Source organism: Malus domestica, chromosome 17 (genome assembly GCF_042453785.1).
Source record: "Malus domestica chromosome 17, GDT2T_hap1".
In the NCBI taxonomy this organism is placed as follows: domain Eukaryota; kingdom Viridiplantae; phylum Streptophyta; class Magnoliopsida; order Rosales; family Rosaceae; genus Malus; species Malus domestica.
In genome coordinates this window covers 33,580,623-33,602,137 of record NC_091677.1, presented here as the reverse complement: position 1 = coordinate 33,602,137, position 21,515 = coordinate 33,580,623, and the positions used below count along the sequence as shown (strand labels likewise).

The 21,515-nt window shown below is 47.0% G+C and overlaps 1 protein-coding gene across 1 annotated transcript; it reads right to left on the bottom strand.

Annotated features, from left to right (window-relative positions):
• Positions 1-9,346: 9,346 nt before the first annotated feature.
• LOC139193493 (uncharacterized) lies at positions 9,347-12,409 on the bottom strand. The gene is made up of 3 exons (XM_070816520.1): positions 12,058-12,409; positions 10,288-11,057; positions 9,347-9,928 (listed from the first exon to the last, which is right to left on the bottom strand). Exons 1-3 carry the CDS (start codon positions 12,407-12,409, stop codon positions 9,347-9,349), a joined length of 1,704 nt encoding a protein of 567 aa, XP_070672621.1.
• Between the last annotated feature and the right edge of the window lie 9,106 nt (positions 12,410-21,515).

Sequence of the window (21,515 nt, the reverse complement as noted above, 5' to 3'; positions counted from 1 at the left end):
CCACGTAACAATATGCTATTGACACACATAGTTTACTTCTCACACATTTTCTCAAAATTTCACTATTTGAATCAATGAATTGAAGAAAGATCAATGACAAAAAAATTAAGAAAGGTGAGTAAAAATGAGTGTGTGAATTAGGTTTGGCAAATTGGTCATGTGTTGTCATGTTTGTGTCGTTTTCATGTCATAACCATTATCTTAACGAGTTCTTAAGAGGTGCCCCAATAACGACCCGATTTATTAACAGGTCGTGTCGTTCCTTGTCAAGTTAACAAGTCATGCAATAAAATGTCGTGTCTAATGTTAGACGCTATCTTATCGGGTCTTTAACATGTGACTTGATAACAAGCTGACACATTAACAGGTTACTCGATAACAACCCGAATCGGTAAAAGGTAGAATTGAATCTCGTTATTTTCATGTCGCTTCGTGTTGAGTTAACGAGTCGTATAAGAAATTGTCAGACTTAGTGTGAATGGCACTAAGAAAGTATTTATCTTCAATAAGGTGTTTGGGCCCAAAATATTAGTTTGGGCCGAGTATAGAATTATTCTCGGCCCAGAAGGCCTTACGACAGGATTCGGTTCTCAGGGATCAGTTAGTTCTGGACCGGATAGGTCGTGGGCTTCCAAATCCAAGTCGATTATGCCATGCCGCAAGATGAGTCGAATCTTGGTGCAATGAGGAGTCTCGGCAAGATCAATAACCTGGAAGTGAATCCGGCTCAATAAAGGAATAGGTTCACAATTAGGGTGAAAGTAGGACTGGTCGGGTCGTTGTTTGATCAGGAGAAGGAATCTTAATCCGGGTTGGGTTTTAACTTAACCTTGAAGGTATCTGTTTGGGCCCAAAATAATAGTTTGGGCCGAGGGTAGAATCACTCTCGGCCCAGGAGGCCGAGCGGCAAAAGGACCATGGATCGGTCAACCCGTGGGAGTCCAAACCTAGGGCGGTTAGGATGAATCCTAGTGCAATGGGGAGTCTCGACGGGATCGGATATCCAGGAAACTAATCCAGCTTAGCTAAGGACTAGGTTCATAGTCCTAGTAGATGTAGGACTGGTCGAGGTGATCCGGAGAGGGAAACCTAGTCCAAGTAGGATGTAAACTCGGACTCAAGGTTCAGTACTATAAATAGGGGACGCTGTACATCAGGAAGAACCCCCTCCAAATCAACATAAAATTGCCCTGCGCAAATTCTCACAACTTGAGATCTTTTTCATTTTCTTTTTCGCTGACACATCTTCCGTTGGCATCAACAGCACTGTGGAAGCAACCGGTGATATCTTAAGTCGGCATAGATAGCTCTGTCACCGTAGAGTCAGTCGGTTTCGCAGTATCTTCCGTTGGCATCAACAGCACTGCGGCGAGAACGATTGATTACCTATCCAAGTCTCGGTCGAGAAGGGTTTCTAAATCCTTATTGGTCGAGGTCATCTCATCAGCCTTCTCGGCGAAGTGAGGTGTTACAGTTATTACATTCGGCACATTGAAAGCCGAATCTGATATTGAACTTCGTAAGAATAGTAACCTTGTTTTTAGGTTCGAGAACCTAAGAGGCCGAGACGTGTTCCTTTCTCGGCCGCAATCGCAAGACGCAGAAGTCAGTAGCGCGACCCAACGCAACATCAACAAATTTACTTCTCGGCCGAGCTCGGCCGACGAGTTGGCACGCCCTGCAAATCACCAAATGACGTAGTTAGCTTATTAATTACTCGGCCTGCGCGCCACGTAGGCTTTGTAATTTCTAGGGTCAACATTTTGGCACGCCCAGTGGGACCCAGTGCTAAACTACGAAGTTCATGCCAATTGAAACACGATCGGTAAAAAAGAAAACAGCTATGGGAAAGTCGACAGCCGATTTGCCGAGTCAGAGCATAGGACAGAGTGTGCCACAGGCGCAGAACCCCCTTAGCGCTGCGACACCTGAGTCCACGAGCGCGACTCGCCGAGAGAGAGAAGTTAATCTCGGCGGCCAACCCCGTGGTTTAGAAATCCCTAACAGAAACACATGCGTTCTCAATGAAGGGATAATAGAGGATTGCGACGAGGATGGTGGTGAAGGATCTGACCCACCCACGAGGTCGTTTCTCCGAAAGCGACTGGACGAGCAATCTCGGTCAGTCGAGCAGACATTTAGTCGAGGCATCGACAAATTGCATGATGCGATAGTCAGTTCTGCTGAGCGACAGAACAGGTTGCTCGAAATGTTGTTTAGTAAAGTCGGTGGCAGCAGGCCTTCCGATCTTCTCCAGCATTGCCCTCCAGGAAACAATCCGGTACCGATTGTACCGATCGAGCCTATTCCTGCCCTTCTCAAACCAATCAACTTGGAAAAAGGAGGAGGGTCGAATAGTAGGTCAGACGGAACCGACCAGAGGGGTGAAGCAGCACCTGTTGATATGACCGAAGTCCAGCGGATGATTGACTCGGCCATGAAAAAGGGGCCGAAGTTTCCTAAGTTTATCCATCCGTACCCGGCTTACGTGGAAACGTTTGGATACCCTAAAGGCTTCAAGATTCCAGATTTTAGCCTCTTTACCGGTGAATCGTCCTTATCTTCGTTGGAACACGTGGCTCGTTTTACCGAGCAATGCGGAGATGTTAATAGTGACTTTCATAAGTTACGGCTGTTCAACTTCTCATTGATCGGCTCGGCATTCGCTTGGTACATTAATTTACCCCCCAATTCCGTCCAGAACTGGGAAGAGTTGGTCGAGAAATTCCATGAGCAGTTTTATCGGCCAGGAATGGAGACGTCGGTTTCTTCGTTAGCCAGGAATTGGTGCCGAGTACCTTTACCCGAAGTAGAATTCGTCAGGCTTGCTTTGAACGGATTAGACGTCGAATATAAAAAGAAATTCTTGGGGGCAAACTTTCGGGACATGTACAAATTAGCCCAACATGTCGAACAGTATGACTATTTGCTCCGCGAGGAGAAGGTTTCGAAAACGCCATCTCGGGGGACGCTTTACAAGAATCCTACTGTCAACTATGCGTCCACCGAGGATGAATGCGTTAGTGTGGATGCGGCCAAGATAGTGATAGATAAGCCATACGTTTGCAAGGCGTTGACTCAGGTTGATTCTAGAGAGGTCAAAGGTCGCTCGGCCACCTAAGGAGCATTGAAACCGTCAAAGGTTTACACTTTTGATATTACCAAGGCTGACGCAATTTTTGACCAACTGTTGTCCGCAAGAATTATCAAGCTTCGGCCTGGTCACAACATTCCTAAGGCCGAAGAGCTTAAGGGAAAGATGTATTGCAAATATCACAATTCGAGCAAACATACGACAAACAATTGTGTCGTATTTCGCGACAACGTCCAAAGCTGGATTGATAATGGTAAACTGAAATTTCCCGAGAAGAAGATGGGTATTGACGCTGATCCGTTCCCCACGGCAACCGTGAATATGGTCGACGCATGCCTACCTAAGGACAAAGGGAAAGGGAAGGCCGAAGTCGTTACGACGCAACGTTTTCGGACTCAGAATTCTCGGCCACGCTTCATGGCCGATTTCCGTTCAAACGCACCACCTACGGCTTTAACGGGACCCGCTGTTGTCAAACCGATGATGGATTATACCACCAATGAAGACAGCGGGACGGCGGTTTTGTGCAGGAAATGTAGAACAAAGGTCGAGAGTGAGTCAGAGGATAAGCCCCCTTCACTTGGGACGGAACGACCCGTGGCCGCAACCTGGCGGAATGTTGCCAAGATAGGCCAACATCAAGGGGTTTTTGACAGGCTTGGTCCTAAAGTACGGATGGAAGAGATACCCCCGGTTCGGAGGTGCCTCGATTTTGATGATTCGTTCTATGACGATGATTACTACAAACGAAATTCTAGCAGCACAGAATCATCGCGGAGCCAGAAAACCTTCAAACCTCCTGAACCTAAAGATCAATGGTGGTATACATATCATTCTTCGAGGGGAGTTTACACGGCACTGTCCAAATCCCAGAAACGTAGGCACCAAAGGATAGATTGCATGGCTCGCCGACGGGCAGCCCATGAAACTTCGGTCCCTAAATGGCGACCGAAGGACACAATTGCTCCCGATGATGAGCGACCAAGTCCCTCTATCATGACAGAGTTGGTTCAAGGGAAACGGTTGGTCGACCGAGATGTTGAAAATACGTTCGAAGAGGCTGATAAACGGATCAAACTTCTTCTTCGGCCAGGGGAGATGAAGGCACGACTCGAGTTTTTCAAACAAGAGGCCGAAAGCAAATTCGCACCGCCAGCTATACAAGAACCTTTGATCAAAATTCGACGAAATTTGCATCCACCATTTCTTGGGGAGGCCTTGGAATATATGCGAGAATTTCATAAGAAGCATTCGGCCAACGATCTGTATGGTTTGCCGAAGGCATGCCAGGACACTATTGATCTGGTCATGACTTGTCCGGATGCCGAGCGAGTCATCCAAAAGACCTCAGATCCAGGATTGAAAGCAAGGTTCCAGCATATCCGAGAAGCTCGTGTCCTTGGATTTGAAGTTGACCCGTACATCGATATCGATGCAGCTGACCTCCCTTTCTCGATGGAGGACCTTCAGTATTTACGATATCACTTCGAGGTATTTTCGGCTGTTTCTCTCTTCGGCCTTACGGCCGATGAAGTTGCACGTGTCGCACGTCTAGATGCTTATCTCGACATCAGGGATGCCCGGCTCTACTATCAAGAGCAGGTTCAGGCTTTGGCCCCAAGAGCACTGTCAATTTCGACCCTGCCTGAAGCGGTCGCACAGGACTAACGACTCGCTGATGCAGTACCGCCGAATGAAGCCATCACAGAGGAAACAGAGGAGTCTTGTTGTCCAACTTTGACAGCAACGGAATCCGTCGTTGCCGACCAACCGAGCAAGGAGGGTATCGACCCAATGGGCCCATCAGTCCTGGAGAATATGGAAATCAGTATGGTCCATGTGTTACCTGCCGATTTTCAATCACGCACGGCTCAACCAAATTTCCTCGATGGAGATGTGGTTGCCGAAGAACCCGGCCATATTGATTTTGTGTCGGTTGCTGAAGGAGAGTCAGCAACAAAAGATGATGGTTTAAAGGCTGCCTTGGCCGAATTGTTCCCTCGTTCATCGTCGGCCAAGCTTCACCATTTAAAGCCATTGTATGTGACGGCCCACATTGAGGGGTATCCAGTTTCTAAAGTTTTTGTCGACTGTGGGGCTACCGTCAATATCATGCCTCTGAACATCATGAAGGCCTTACGTCGTTCGAATGACGAGCTTATTCCGTCAGGAATCACAATGAGTAGTTTCGTCGGCGACAAATCCCAAACCAAGGGTACTTCCGTTAACTGTCAATATTGCTGGTCGCACCCACATGACCGCCTTTTTCGTGGTTGATTCCAAAACCGAGTATAATGCACTGCTCGGCCGAGATTGGATCCATCAAACCAGCTGTATTCCTTCTTCGTTGTATCAAGTGCTTATCTTTTGGGACGGCAAATCGGTCACTGTTCATCCGGCCGATAGTCAACCCTTCGAAGCTAACATGATCCAAGCCCGGTATTATGATGACCACGTCGGCTACATTACATTGCAAGGCTTCAATGAAGACGGATGGCCGACTCGGATTTCGGTTCAGAAAGCTATCGAGGTTGGCGCCGAGACTGTCCACCAGGATTCGGCGAGACTCGGATTGGCCAATTTTCTCCCCGAGTCTGATGTCTGACACAGACCAGGACAAACGTAGGGCCGCGGTTTCATCTACGATGGAACGACTGCTGGCCCATTGGTATACTATATCTCGGCAACCGAATTCAGGCGTTAACCTCGTCGAATTCCTTGCCGAAGGATCCTGGTCCTGCCCTATCTTTTGATCAAGTTCGAGCCGCCCCGGCCGAGCTCGAGGATTATCGGCCCCAAGTTAAGGACCCCCTAGAAGAAATTAATGTTGGGACGGCCGGTGACCCACGGCCTGTGTTTGTTAGCGCTTTACTTCCTCAGCAAATGAAGGATGAGTTGCGGGCCTTGCTTACGGAATTCAAAGATTGTTTTGCTTGGAGTTATCATGAAATGCCCGGCTTAGATCGTGCTCTGGTCGAGCATGAATTACGTATTAAGCCCGGATTCAAGCATTTCCGTCAGCCACCTCGTCGATTCTCGATCGAAGTACAACTCAGTGTCAAGGACGAACTAGTTCGGCTTTTGAAAGCCGGATTCATCCGGACAGCTCGATATGTCGAATGGTTGGCAAATATTGTTTCTGTATTAAAGAAAAGTGGGGCACTGCGCATCTGCACCGATTTTCGAAATCTGAATCTGGCAACGCCCAAAGATGAGTATACAATGCCGATTTCAGATCTGTTAATCGATGCCGCGGCGAATCATGCGATCTTATCCTTTATGGATGGACATGCCGGGTACAACCAGATATTTATTGCCGAAGCCGATGTGCACAAAACTGCTTTCCGTTGCCCGGGGGCACTCGGCACTTACGAATGGGTTGTCATGCCATTTGGCCTCAAGAACGCCGGCGTCACGTACCAACGGGCGATGAACACCATCTTTCATGATTTAATTGGTACCATCGTCGAAGTTTATATCGACGATGTTGTCGTCAAATCTAAACGCCGACAGACACATCTGGATGATCTCCGACAGGCGTTCCTCCGCATGCGTCAGCACAACCTCAAGATGAATCCTGCCAAGTGTGCCTTCGGTGTATCGGCCGGGAATTTTCTTGGTTTCCTCGTACATCATCGTGGGATTGAAGTCGATGAGAATAAGGCACGCGCAATCATCACTGCCCCACCCCCAACAACGAAGAAACAATTACAGTCCTTACTCGGCCACATCAATTTTTTACGTCGATTTATTGCTAATTCGGCAGGTAAAATGAAAGCATTTTCCACACTTTTGAAACTCAAGGACTCAGATAAGTTCGTATGGAATGAGGAGCATCAAGCGGCGTTTACGCAGATCAAGGTTTCTCTTACAAACCCACATGTGCTGGTCCCTCCTCAGCGCGGCAAGCCTCTCAAGCTATACATTTCGGCGGCCGAATAGTCCATCGGTTGCCTCCTTGCGCAAGACAACGATGCCGGACGGGAACAGGCTATCTTCTACCTCAGCCGTAATCTGAGTCATCCGGAGATCAATTATTCCGCCGTTGAGAAGCTTTGTCTCGCCGTGTTCTTCGCTGCATCCAAGCTTCGGCATTACATGCTCCCGACGGTCACCCAAGTCATTGCCCAGACCGACGTTCTCCGGTACATGCTTACCCGGCCAATTGTGAAGGGCCGAATTGGGAAATGGACGATGGCGTTGTCCGAGTTCAGTTTGCAATATGTGCCGCAAAAAGCTGTGAAAGGACAGGCGTTGGCCGATTTCCTTGCCCAGCACCCTTCGCCTTACGGTTTCGGGAGTGCTGACGTCGAAATCGGCATGGTGGTGACCCGCGACAACTATTGGACGATGTATTTCGATGGTTCCAGTACTTCGTCCTTGGCCGGCGCAGGCATCGTCATTCAATCTCCTCACAACGATCGTTGGTATTTTTCGCTCAAATTGGATTTCGACTGCACTAATAACCAGGCCGAATACGAGGCTCTGGTCATTGGTATGGACCTCCTTCTTGAACTACGCGCCACTCGTGTCCTCGTCCTCGGGGATTCTGAACTAGTGATTAACCAAATTAATGGGTCTTTTCGCTGCATGAGTTGTACTATGGCGCCTTACCACATGGTCGCCAGCTATTTGGCCGAGTCCTTTGACGGTATTACATTCGAGCATGTTTCTCGAGTTCATAATACCGATGCAGACGAGTTGGCTCAAATCGCCTCCGGTGCACAACTCTTGGGGGGCAAGCTAGGCCGGGAAATACCAATATTACGACAATTATACCCGGCCTTGGTTGATCAGCAAATCCTCCGTCGAGACAATGTGATACGTACCAAGGTCATGTCCCTGCCGTCGTTGTTAGATCGGCAGGACTCTATAGAAATTTGCACGGTCGAGGCAGTACCAGATGATTGGAGAAAGCCCATTATGCAGTACCTTGACAATCCTAACGGAAAACATAGTCGCAGGACACGGGTTCACGCCACGAACTATGTCACGTACCAGAACGAGTTGTATCGAAAGGGCGAAGATGGTTTGTTATTGCTATGCCTCGGCCCCCAAGAGAGTGCTCGGGCGATTGCAGAGGTTCATGAAGGGGTGTGCGGGGCTCACCAGTCTGGACGAAAAATGCGATGGCTACTCCGACGACACGGCTATTTTTGGTCGAGAATACTGAAAGATTGTATCGAGTTTGCACGAGGATGCGTGCAGTGCCAAATCCATGGGCCTATACAAAGGGTCCCGGCCGAATCACTACATTCGGTCATTAAGCCGTGGCCGTTTAGAGGATGGGCCATGGATGTAATCGGCAAAATCATGCCGACTTCCGGAGCTGCTAAGCATGCATGGATAATAGTCGCAACTGATTACTTCACTAAGTGGGTCGAAGCAAAATCATATGACGAGTTAACATCTAAAGAAGTTTGCAATTTCGTAGAGGAACACATTGTGACCCGATTCGGTGTTCCAGAAACGATCATAACTGACAATGGAACAATCTTCACAGCCGAAAGGTTTAAAGAATACACGGCCAATTTGAAAATTCGGCTGGAACAGTCCACACCGTATTATCCACAGGCGAATGGGCAGGCCGAGGCAAGTAATAAAGTGTTGATCGGCATCCTCGAAAAAATAATAAAAGAAAGGCCTGGCATGTGGCATTTGAAGTTGAACGAGGCATTATGGGCATACCGAACGTCGCCCCGATCGGCGACTGCAACAACCCCATACGCATTAACTTACGGACACGATGCGGTGCTACCAGTCGAGTTGAGCATAAATTCGTTGCGATTAATTGAACAAAGTAGTTTGTTTAGCGCCGAATATAATCAGTCCATGAGACAGGGACTGGAAGATTTGGAAGAGGCACGACTTGACGCTTATAACTTACTGGTGGCACAAAAACAGATTGCCGAGCGAGCCTATAATCAGAAGGTGCGACAGAAAACGTTCGGCGAGGGTGAATTGGTGTGGCAAACGGTGTTGCCCATAGGATTAAAAGATCCTAGGTTCGGCAAGTGGTCGCCGAATTGGGAAGGGCCGTTCATTGTGCATAAAGTATACGGCAAAGGGGCGTATCATCTTAAAGACCAAACTGGAGTAGTTCACAAATTACCGATTAATGGGAAGTTCTTGAAGAAATACTATCCGGTCACATGGGAAATGCGTGAATAAAAAATTTGTTGTACCAAGTAGAAAAAAAAATCATTCCATTAAGATTGATAGGTATTACAAAAATGAGTGGGTCGAATACTTTCAAGGAGACGAGGGAAGAAGAGTGCTGAGCAGAGCCTTCAACTCCAACCACCGCACGTCGGCCATGATGACTTCGGCTTGCCGATTCTTTTTGTCCAGCTTCAGCCGCTCGACCCGTTTTTTGGCCGCTGCATACTCAGTTAGGCGATTCTTCCCACCTGACTCGAAGTCCCTCGCAAGCTCAGAAGTAGTGGCCGACCGGCGTTTCGCTAGTTCGGCCATCTGACGGTCGAGTTCGGCCATCTGACGGAGGGTGTCTTGAACGGCCGTGGCGGCTTGCAGGTCTTGTTCGGCCTTCAGAGCAGTCTGGAAGATACTGAATGTCTCCCGAACGCGCTCCAAGGCAGACGATGCCCGAATAATGGCATCTCCACTCAGGCGACCATCGGCTCCAAGGTCGTTCAGACACACGCCGAGCAGATCAAGACCGTTGCGTTCAAGTACTTGCGATGATGAGAGCGACAGGACTTCTCGCAACTGGGTTAGGGCGCTTGGATCGGCAGCCTCAGTCGGAGCGGCCGAAGGGCCGGACTCTGCAGTCGTGCTGGAAAGGAGGGCTTTGAATTCAACCTCCCATGAAGCCTGCACGAATAGACAAGGTTAAGCTTAAAGGAAGTCATGACAAGAATAGCAAGAAGGTGTCGTTTTTTTTTTTTTTAACCTGCCGAGAGGAGACCTCGGCCATGTCCCCAGGATCGTTGCTTGAACCTAAAGAACTCAATGGCCGAGCCCAGTGTCTCAGATTGCTTCTCACTTCACGCGGCCGATGGAGGTTATCTACGTTTGATGGCCACTGAGGCGGCCAGGAAATATAGATAACGCCCTTCGGCGCATAGAATTGACGGTGAAAAGAATGTACAGGCACCTGACATTTAGTATTTTCGTTGTTTAGAATTCTAAAGCAGAAAAGCAATCAGGAGGAGACAATTGAAGGTACTTACAAAAGCCGAGGTAACCTCCTGTGGAGGAATGTGGAAGCCTTGGTCTTGAGGATGGACCGGCGATTCCGCCGTGGCCTCGGGTTCCTCGAGCAGCCGTTTGCCACGGTCGGCTGCCGATGGGCCGACTGGCGCAGCTGCTTCAGAGGAGGCAGGGACTTCCTGATCCTGAGAAGGAACGAGAGGTTCGGCCACCGGGGTCGGTTCCTCGACCGTGCGCTTGCCACGATTAGCCGAGGAGGGGCCGGTTTGAACCGCCATCTCGGATACTGGAGGAGGTTGTCGACGAGTATGAGGACGATGCGCCAGCGGGACCTCGTCGCTCCCCTCACTCTCTTCCAACACGAGGACCGAGGGCTTTGGATTCTTGGGAGAGGATCCCTCGGTCGTAGAAACTGCCTGTTGTGAGACAGGTGCCTTCTCGATAGAGGGAGGGACAATTGATGCGCCGGCCACAGAGGCAGGCCGCGCTAGGGCCATCTCTGCGGCCAAAGCCGGCTGTTTCTCGACCCCAGAATGACCGGCGGCGGGAGAAGGGGAAGCACTGGGAGTCGTCGTGTGACTGGAGATAACGTGGATCTCCCGTGCACCTTTCTTCGCCATTTGTTTAACCCGCTTAGCAGGCGGGGAAGGCTCGACAGCCGGCTCGGCCTCTTGATTAGGCCGTTTGATAAGCACGGCCCTACCAGCGGGTTTGTCCTTTTGGGCCACGACCGATTTTTTCCCGGCCGTGGCAGCGACAACTGCCTCCGTCTTCCTCAAAGGCCGACTACCTAAAAAGATAAAGACAATTCAGTAAGGCAAATCAATATGCAAGGTTGATGGAAATGAGGAAAGTGGAACAGGTACCTTGAGGATGAGGGGCCGAGGCCTTCTTAGGCCGGTCACCGAAGAGTCTGCTAAGCACATCTTCAACCGGCGCACCAAAGAATTCATGGGTGTATTTCTCCCACCACTCACCAAAGGTGTCGCTGCAATGGGTTGCCGGGGTGGCTGGTCGAAGGCGGAATTTTTGGCAGCGCTCTTGGAACTCCCTCACGGCGGTTCTACACTCCTTCTTAGAGGAACGAGGTTCGCGTCCACGGCTTAGGACCGTTCGGGAGGAGAGAAGGGGGATAGGGCAGCCCTGAAGGTAGCCGAGCTGTCGAGCAAGGAAGTTCGGATGATATACTTCCCAACCTGACCGTTTCCCATCACAGCCGAGAGGGAGGTCGCGAGCAAGCACAAACGACCCCCAGGTCTGACGAAGATCGGCGTCTTCCTCCGCGCTCCATGGGGAGGTAGGCAGCCTGATGGAGGAAGGATAGTCTCGACGACGACATATTAGGAACTCGTCGTTGGAGAAGTCGTCGAGAGCGAAGAGGTACCGAAATACCTCTTCGGCTTGATGGGGAGGTGTCGGTCGAGAGGCCAGTTGAGGCCCAAGCGCCTCTGTTGGTGAGAATTCAGCTATGGCCGGCCGAAGGGAGGCGAAGTATACCTGCAACCAGAGTTGGAAGACCCAGAGAGGACCATTCTGGTGTGGGTCGACCTTGTGGAGGGTTGCCTCGGCCAGGCAGCGGAAAAGTTGGGCGAGAATGTTGGAACTCAGTGCCAAGACGTGACCACTAACCAGGGCTTCGGCTACCGGCATGTTCTCGACCAAACACTTGTTTGACTTGGTACAACAAATGTATTTGTTGTACCAGTAGAAGAGGAAGGCTTCATGCTCTCCCTCTCGCAGGTCCTCGTCTCCTCGGCCGGCGAAGTGGAGATAGAGGGTGTTGTAATTACAGAAGTTCTTGTGGAGCTTCTGAATATTTTCCTTCGACGGGATATGACCGTCACGGTTCAAGGTCTCGGAGGCCCGACGGTCGAAGAGCGTTTTTAGGTCGATATTCGACGGATGCCCAGAGAGGGTCGCGTCGACAGGGACCCCGGTCGCCGAAGTCCCCAGAATGGCAGTGATATCCAGGATGGTAGGACCAATGGGACCCAGAGGAAGGACCATTGTGTTGGTGGCCGAGCACCAGAAGCACAGAGCGGCTTGGAGAAGCTCCTTGTCGGGGACGATTTCCATAGACGAAAGGAGGATGGCGTCGTAGATGCCAAGGGCCTTCCATTGCTCGCCGAAGAGTCGTTCCATTCGAACGACCCAGGCTGCCCAGGATGTGGTCGTCGAGGGCCAGGAGCCTTGGGGTTTAGCCGCATCCCATCGCGACCATTCAAACCCTTGAAGCAAGGGTGTTAGGCAGTGCTCCTGTAGAAGGCCGATGATAGTCGGCGGTATTGTAGCCTTGAAGAGAGGACCCAGGATTTAGTACTGGGTGCTCATGTCGTTTTCAAACCGGATGGTCTTGATCGAGCTCCGATCAAAAATCTTCTGATGTTGGTCACATTCCCTGGAAAACTTGGAGATGAAGGACGCCATTGTGAGAAAGAAGCACAGAGTAAAAAGGTTGTCTGGGTTGGGGATTTAAAGACGAAGACTTGGAATAGGAGAAATGCACTAGAAATCAACGGCAGAGGATTTCAGGAAGTTTGAGAGCGTAAAGGTACAAATGAGGGAAGTTCGGTATTTATAGAGTTATAGGGGGAAGAGCAATCGTTCGAAATTCAAAATAAAGGGCAAAATCGACCAAAGGAATTGTTGATCATGATGAACATTTGGGAAATGCGGTTGAGAAGACCAAAGGTTAGGGTTTTGGGGGCGCATGATTGCGTGTGACGGCGAAATTAATGACGAAAGACGGTTCGACGCCCGCACGATGACAAGTGGGCTCACGGACTGAGGTAGTGGCTCGCGGATTGAGATAGTGGTCATGATGGCAAGACGGTTCAGGCTGCCGCACGCCTTAGACGTCATTATGAGGGATTGGCCATGTTAGAGGACGCCACGTGGCGAGTGGTTTAGCAGGATCAAGATCGTGCGATCGTGCTCAATAAATGCGCCTTGGAACTCGGGTATTAGGATCCTGAGTGGTAGATTCGCTTCTTCAAGGCCCAAACTCGGCCGAAGGTTTCAGGCCGAGGACCTCAGAAGCGAGGGGGCAATGTTTGGGCCCAAAATAATAGTTTGGGCCGAGGGTAGAATCACTCTCGGCCCAGGAGGCCGAGCGGCAAAAGGACCATGGATCGGTCAACCCGTGGGAGTCCAAACCTAGGGCAGTTAGGACGAATCCTAGTGCAATGGGGAGTCTCGAGGGATCGGATATCCAGGAAACTAATCCAGCTTAGCTAAGGACTAGGTTCATAGTCCTAGTAGATGTAGGACTGGTCGAGGTGATCCGGAGAGGGAAACCTAGTCCAAGTATGATGTAAACTCGGACTCAAGGTTCAGTACTATAAATAGGGGATGCTGTACATCAGGAAGAACCCCCTCCAAATCAACACAAAATTGCCCTGCGTAAATTCTCACAACTTGAGATCTTTTTCATTTTCTTTTTCGCTGACACATCTTCCGTTGGCATCAACAGCACTGTGGAAGCAACCGGTGATATCTTAAGTCGGCATAGATAGCTCTGTCACCGTAGAGTCAGTCGGTTTCGCAGTATCTTCCGTTGGCATCAACAGCACTGCGGCGAGAACGATTGATTACCTATCCAAGTCTCGGTCGAGAAGGGTTTCTAAATCCTTATTGGTCGAGGTCATCTCATCAGCCTTCTCGGCGAAGTGAGGTGTTACAGTTATTACATTCGGCACATTGAAAGCCGAATCTGATATTGAACTTCGTAAGAATAGTAACCTTGTCTTCAGGTTCGAGAACCTAAGAGGCCGAGACGTGTTCCTTTCTCGGCCGCAATCGCAAGACGCAGAAGTCAGTAGCGCGACCCAACGCAACATCAACAAATTTACTCCTCGGCCGAGCTCGGCCGACGAGTTGGCACGCCCCGCAAATCACCAAAGGACGTAGTTAGCTTATTAATTACTCGGCCTGCACACCACTTAGGCTTTGTAATTTCTAGGGTCAACAGTATCCAATGCTATAAATAGAGGAGGATGTGCATCATTCGAGGGACCTCCAATTCAACACACAACTGCCCTGCGCAAATTCTCTCAACAACTTTGAGATTTTTATTTTCTCTTTTCGCTGACACATCTTCCGTTGGCATCAACAGCACTGTGAAAGCAACCGGTGATATCTTAAGTCGGCATAGATAGCTCTGTCATCGTAGAATCAGCCGGTATCGCAGTATCTTCCGTTGGCATCAACAGCACTGCGGCGAGGACGGTTGGTTACCTATCTAAGTCTCGGTCGAGAAGGATTTCCGAATCCTTATTGATTGAGGTCATCTCATTAGCCTTCTCGGCGAAGTAAGGTGTTACAGTTTATTGAGCTCAGCGCATTGCACGCCGAGTTATTTTATGATTAGATACTCCCAAGTGGGATTTAGAGTTCAGCATTCAGACGGCCGAACCACGTTCACTATTAAGACTTTGTTGACCCTAGAAACTACAAAGCCTACATGGCGCGCAGGCCGAGTATTCTATAAGCTAACTACGTCCTTCGGTGAATGCGGGGCGTGCCAACTCGTCGGCCGAGCTCGGCCGAGGAGTAAATTCGTTGATGTTGCGTTGAGTGCGCCGCTGACTTCTGCGTCTTGCGATTGCGGCCGAGAAAGGAACACGTCTCGGCCTCTTGGGCTCTCGAACCTGAAGACAAGGTTACTATTCTTACGAAGTTCAATATCAAATTCGGCTTTCAACGTGTCGAATGTAATAACTGTAACACCTCACTTCGCCGAGAAAGCTGATGAGATGACCTCGACCAATAAGGATTTAAAAACCCTTCTCGACCGAGACTTGGATAGGTAATCAATCGTTCTCGCCGCAGTACTATTGATGCCAACGGAAGATACTGCGAGACCGACTGACTCTACGATGACAGAGCTATCTATGCCGACTTAAGATATCACCGGTTGCTTCCACAGTGCTGTTGATGCCAACGGAAGATGTGTCAGCGAAAAAGGAAAAAGATAAATCACAAGTTGTGAGAATTTGCGCAGGGCAATTTTGTGTTGATTTGCAGGGGGCTTTCAAATGTTGCACGGCATCTTGTATTTATAGGACTGAAATACTTGTTCTCCACGGTCAGATAATCAAGTAGAGTTCATCCGCAACTCAAACTAGTGCAGCTGCTCCGTGCCATAGGTTAAGACCTATCCCCCTTTTTAGGCTTGGTATCACATCACCACAAATAAACAAGTTTATTTCCATAAAATAAACAAGTTTATATCCATGCAATCACTTCACCAATCCAATCCATCAAGTATATCTCCCCACACGAGGACCACATGCATGCATGATGATTCCTTCATCATCTTAAATTCTGAAAAACAATTGATGAAATTCATCATCATATCCCAAGAAAAATAAACCACGTGCTTCAACCTTGTCCATGAATTCAAGGTCCATTTGAACTGCACCACCCACTCCTATATCAGAAACAGAACACGTAAGAGACTGCATACACTTGGAGTCTGATATGATAAGCCAATTCAAATGTCTCCGTGCAATCCTTTGAAGATAGATCAGATATCTTTTCCGAAACAACCAACTGGATATATCAAAAATTAGGTCTTAACTATCCTAGTTAATATTAAGAGATAATATTATTATTAAAATAATATTACTCTTCAAAAAATCATTTCAACCACCTTATCATCCAAAGGTTTAATATCTGCTTATTCAACGGCCTCGATTGCTCGGACCGATGATGTAAAATCGGGTCCAAACATTGCCCCCCAGTTTCCTTGAGCTTCGGCCCGTAAGCCGAAGGTTAAGGAAACTAATTGTTCACAGCCAATAAAAACTCGTCGTAGCTCTCGACTGTCGATGCCGAGAAAATTTTGGTAGTCGAGGAAATAGGGGCCGAGGCAACCATTCCTGGTAGCTCGACCTGTCATCTATCAAAGATGTTGCAAATACCTTTTTGAAACAATCACACTCGGCCGAGTTTGGCCTATCCTTCAACCATCTACTCCTCGACATTATTATATATATATATATATAAACCAAGGCCATAAAAAACAAGATCAAAGCCTGGCTAATTTGGCCTATTATGCCCAACTTGGAATGATACTGTCGGCCATGCATACTTTTATCTTATTTATTCTTTTCTGACTCCCAATTCCACCAAATAACAAAACAATTATTTCCAGTGAGATTCAAAGCCGTGCAGACCCACCGAATGACAAAATCCAAATGCACCGAATTTCCACCGCCCTGCTTGCTTATTCTCGGCCATTCGCGCACTTTATTTTCTTAAGCATCGACTGATCAGCCGAATTGTTAAGAAAATCATTTTTATTTTTATTTTGTAGCAAAAGAAAACAAAAGTAGCCTTACTATAAGTGGAGGAGGCCAACGATGTTTTATTCCAAGCCGAAGGCTTTTTGTATCAAAACTTTCACTTTGAATTTTACCAACGCCGAATAAAGAAATTTGCCCAAATATTTTTGACTCGGCAAAATATTTTGCATTTTCGGCCGCCGAATGTGTGGAACAATTGTTATGCCCCCCAGGCATAATTTCGGCTTTTAATTCAAATAACTTAGCCAAACAGGATTTCTCCATATCGGCTTTATTGCCAATAATCATATCAATTGGCGTAGTTTCTCGGGCTAGGCCAATATCTTGGCCTCGTTCGTCACTGGAGCATTCTTTTGACGAATCTTTTTCCAAGTCAATTTTTGTATATAACTTAGGGACTTGCATTTTTTCTTCTAGGCCTACCACACTTTCAGTCTCGACCGAAAAAATAGGTAGCCTAGGTTTTTCTTCTTGGCCGACCATATCTTCAGCCTCGACCGAAAAAATAGGTGGCCTTTGTTCTTCGGCCAAATTAACAATTTTCTTAGGCCGATGTCTGATTACGGCCGGAGCGAAAAATTGCCCCCCGGCCTTTGGGCCTAACCATTTTTCAAATGGAATTGATCTATAATCAGAAACGTAAGGAAATTTTTCTTTATCTAACCAGGCATTAAATCGAGCCCTGTCTTCATTTACCCATTGCCCTTGCAGGGTAACAGGAGCTTTTATTTCCAACATGCAAGCGAATGACTTTTGCATCTCTCTATGGCCACGAAGAACTTTTTCTGCTTCCAAAGATTTTTTACGTTCCTCATTATGTTTTTTCAATTCCTCCAGGAGCTCGTACAATCGGCTACGTTGAGCCAGATTGGAATCTTGATATATCATATGAACTTCGTAGTTTTAGCACTGGGTCCCACTGGGCGTGCCAAAATGTTGACCCTAGAAACTACAAAGCCTACGTGGCGCGCAGGCCGAGTATTCTATAAGCTAACTACGTCATTCGGTGAATGCGGGGCGTGCCAACTCGTCGGCCGAGCTCGGCCGAGGAGTAAATTCGTTGATGTTGCGTTGAGTGCGCCGCTGACTTCTGCGTCTTGCGATTGCGGCCGAGAAAGGAACACGTCTCGGCCTCTTGGGCTCTCGAACCTGAAGACAAGGTTACTATTCTTACGAAGTTCAATATCAAATTCGGCTTTCAACGTGTCGAATGTAATAACTGTAACACCTCACTTCGCCGAGAAAGCTGATGAGATGACCTCGACCAATAAGGATTTAAAAACCCTTCTCGACCGAGACTTGGATAGGTAATCAATCGTTCTCGCCGCAGTGCTGTTGATGCCAACGGAAGATACTGCGAGACCGACTGACTCTACGATGACAGAGCTATCTATGCCGACTTAAGATATCACCGGTTGCTTCCACAGTGCTGTTGATGCCAACGGAAGATGTGTCAGCGAAAAAGGAAAAAGATAAATCACAAGTTGTGAGAATTTGCGCAGGGCAATTTTGTGTTGATTTGCAGGGGGCTTTCAAATGTTGCACGGCATCTTGTATTTATAGGACTGAAATACTTGTTCTCCACGGTCAGATAATCAAGTAGAGTTCATCCGCAACTCAAACTAGTGCAGCTGCTCCGTGCCATAGGTTAAGACCTATCCCCCTTTTTAGGCTTGGTATCACATCACCACAAATAAACAAGTTTATTTCCATAAAATAAACAAGTTTATATCCATGCAATCACTTCACCAATCCAATCCATCAAGTATATCTCCCCACACGAGGACCACATGCATGCATGATGATTCCTTCATCATCTTAAATTCTGAAAAACAATTGATGAAATTCATCATCATATCCCAAGAAAAATAAACCACGTGCTTCAACCTTGTCCATGAATTCAAGGTCCATTTGAACTGCACCACCCACTCCTATATCAGAAACAGAACACGTAGGAGACTGCATACACTTGGAGTCTGATATGATAAGCCAATTCAAATGTCTCCGTGCAATCCTTTGAAGATAGATCAGATATCTTTTCCGAAACAACCAACTGGATATATCAAAAATTAGGTCTTAACTATCCTAGTTAATATTAAGAGATAATAATATTATTAAAATAATATTACTCTTCAAAAAATCATTTCAACCACCTTATCAGCCAACGGTTTAATATCTGCTTATTCAACGGCCTCGATTGCTCGGACCGATGATGTAAAATCGGGTCCAAACAGACTTATATTCGCTTTGAGTATTTGTGCCCTTACACTTTGGTGTCGATTCGGCGAGAGTTTACTCTGACGAATAACATCACTGTGACCGAATCCGACGACGGCGATTCGTGAACTTCGCAAGAATAGTAACCTTGTCGGAAACGGCAGACAATAAAGAGAACATGGTGGTGTGGGAGACACCCGAGCTGGATACAACACCGGAACTCTACACACGAACTCAACAGAAAACACGGCTAAAAACCAAGTAAGGAAGGGCCATGGAAAAGGATACCCACGAGGTTTGAAGAATTGGGAAAGCCAAAGGGGAAAATTAGAAGAATCGACAGCAGATGGAAAAGGAGAAGAAAGAAAAAACAAAAACAAAAAGCTACCCACCGATCCTAGCTGCAGCTAGGACAAACGGCAACCAAGGGAAGCACGATCGGGATCACTCACATAAAAAGGTGAGAAGCACCCTCAAACAAAGGGAAGAACTCTCGAGAGAAAGAGAGAGAAAATAAAAAACTCTCAGGGCTAAACATCATTTTCTTGTTACAATTATAGAAAATATTTTATTCTAAATTAGGTAGATTTTCACAACGTATTTCATATGTGCACAAGATTTTAGTAGTAATGCATCAGATATAAACATGTCATGTTGCATATGTGACCATTGGTGCAGGGATTAGTAGCTCAAATATTCTCATTTGGGATGGTACACGTCCTTTTTGTGCACCCCAAACCCTTTACTTTGATTGTACTGGTACAGACAGTACTATGTCATTTCTTGGTATAGATAGTACTATGTCATTTCTTGGTATGGATATTTTTTTTTTAATTTCGACCAGGTTGAAATCTTTGAAAAGATTTTTATCGAGGTGTTGACACTAAAAACTATTAAACCTACGTGGCGCGCAGGCCGAGTAATTAGTAAGTTAACTACGTCCTTCGGTTGTATGCGGGGCGTGCCAACTCGACGGCTGAGCTCGACCGGTGAGTAAAATTTGTTGATGTGGTGTTGGGCGCGCTGCTAACTTCTCGATCTTGCAACTGTGGCCAAGGAAGGAACACTCTCGGCCTTCGGGTTCTAAAGCCTGAAAATAAGGCTACTAGTTCTGCGAAGTTCACAAATTGTTAGCGCCGGACTCGGTCACAGTGATTATATTCATAAGAGTATAAGCACATCAAATCGACACCAGAGTATAAGGACACAAGTACTCAAAACAAATGTACGTCTTGATTGTGATAGTGGTTCGGCTGTCAGAATGCCGAACTCTAAAACCTACTTGAGAATAACCAATCATAAACAACTTGGCGTTCAATATGCCGAGCCCAGTAACTCGTAACACCTCACTTCGCCAAGAAGGCTAATGAGATGACATCTGCCAAGAAGGACTTAAAAACCCTTCTTGACCAAGACTTGGATAGACAACCAGTCGGCCTCGATGCAGTGCTGTTTATTCAAACTAAAGGTGCTCCACAGTCGGCTGATTCTACGGCAACAGTGTTGTTTATCCAAACTAAAGATGTTCACCGGTTGCCTTCACAATGCTGTTTATCTAAACTAAAAATGTTTCGGTGAAAGAAGAAAATAAAAAATCTCAAGGTTGTTGAAAGGTTTCGCGAAAGCGAGGGTTTGCGCAGGTAGGTTGTGTGTTGAAAACTAGAGAGTTTGTTCGATGTCCTCCCTCCCTGTTTATAGTAGCCAACCTGTATTGAATCTCAATCATTCTCGGATTAGAACTTTTTTTCCCGATCCATCCTTATCTCGGCCAGTCCTACTCCTACTAGGACTTTAAGCTTAGCTCGTTATCAGGCCATATTCAATCTCCAACTTCAACATCCTTATCCTGTCGAAACTCCTTCTCACAATAGGACTCACCCACATCCCACAAGTTCTCGATAGGACGCGGCCAGCTTCGACTGTGCGGCCCATGAGCCGGGTAACCCCCAATGACACTTAAACACGGCCTCTTAGGCCGAGAACAATTCTAAACTCGGCCCAAACCAATATTTTTGGGCCCAAACAAAAGGCTTTTGTACTTATTCATTTACCGCATCAATGAATATCATGCCAGTTTAAAAAACAAATATGCACTAAGAGGAGAAAGATGATTTGAACACAAGACACAACGGGTTGAAAAGAAATATCATATTCACTGAAGCAATCAACCAATTGCAAAACCCTGATCCCTGCATTAGTTGCAAAAGACTAGAAACCACCATTTGGTGGTTAATTCAAATTCACAAAAGATAGCCAAAGGAGATGAGTTTGCTGAGGTTGGTAGCTATGCTTTTTACAAAATATTTTCTTTGTGGGGCGGTAAAAAAAAAAGTTTTTTTTAGAGAAAGATACTATTTGACCAATCAAGTTACAGGTGTCTAACATATTCATACCTAACGATTTTTCAAAAAATGGTGACGAAAGGGATAACAGAAGCTCATTACTTTTTGTTTCTCTATAATTGGAACTGTAGTAGGGCTCTACCCATTTATTCACTTGACCAAACCATAAAAATATTGGCAAATTGGCACAAAAGAGAGATAAAATACTAGAAACCTTGACAAGCAAGGAAGATTCTACCATTGGGCTTTGACTTGTTCTAAGTCATCATTTGAGTATATTATAATACTTAGTTCTTAAACGATTTAGGTTTGATTTTTCGATAACAATGTTTAAATGAGTAATATTACATTTATTATATTCTACTTATTATATTTGTATCA

Coding starts and splice junctions, on each gene's coding strand:
- LOC139193493 (XM_070816520.1), bottom strand. CDS start 12,409: ATGGAACGACTCTTCGGCGAGCAATGGAAGGCCCTTGGCATCTACGAC. Junction 11,058..12,057: donor GAAGCTCCACAAGAACTTCT/GTAATTACAACA, acceptor TTATCTTTTTAG/GTAGTCGGCCTTTGAGGAAG. Junction 9,929..10,287: donor AGGAGGTTACCTCGGCTTTT/GTAAGTACCTTC, acceptor CTATTCGTGCAG/GCTTCATGGGAGGTTGAATT.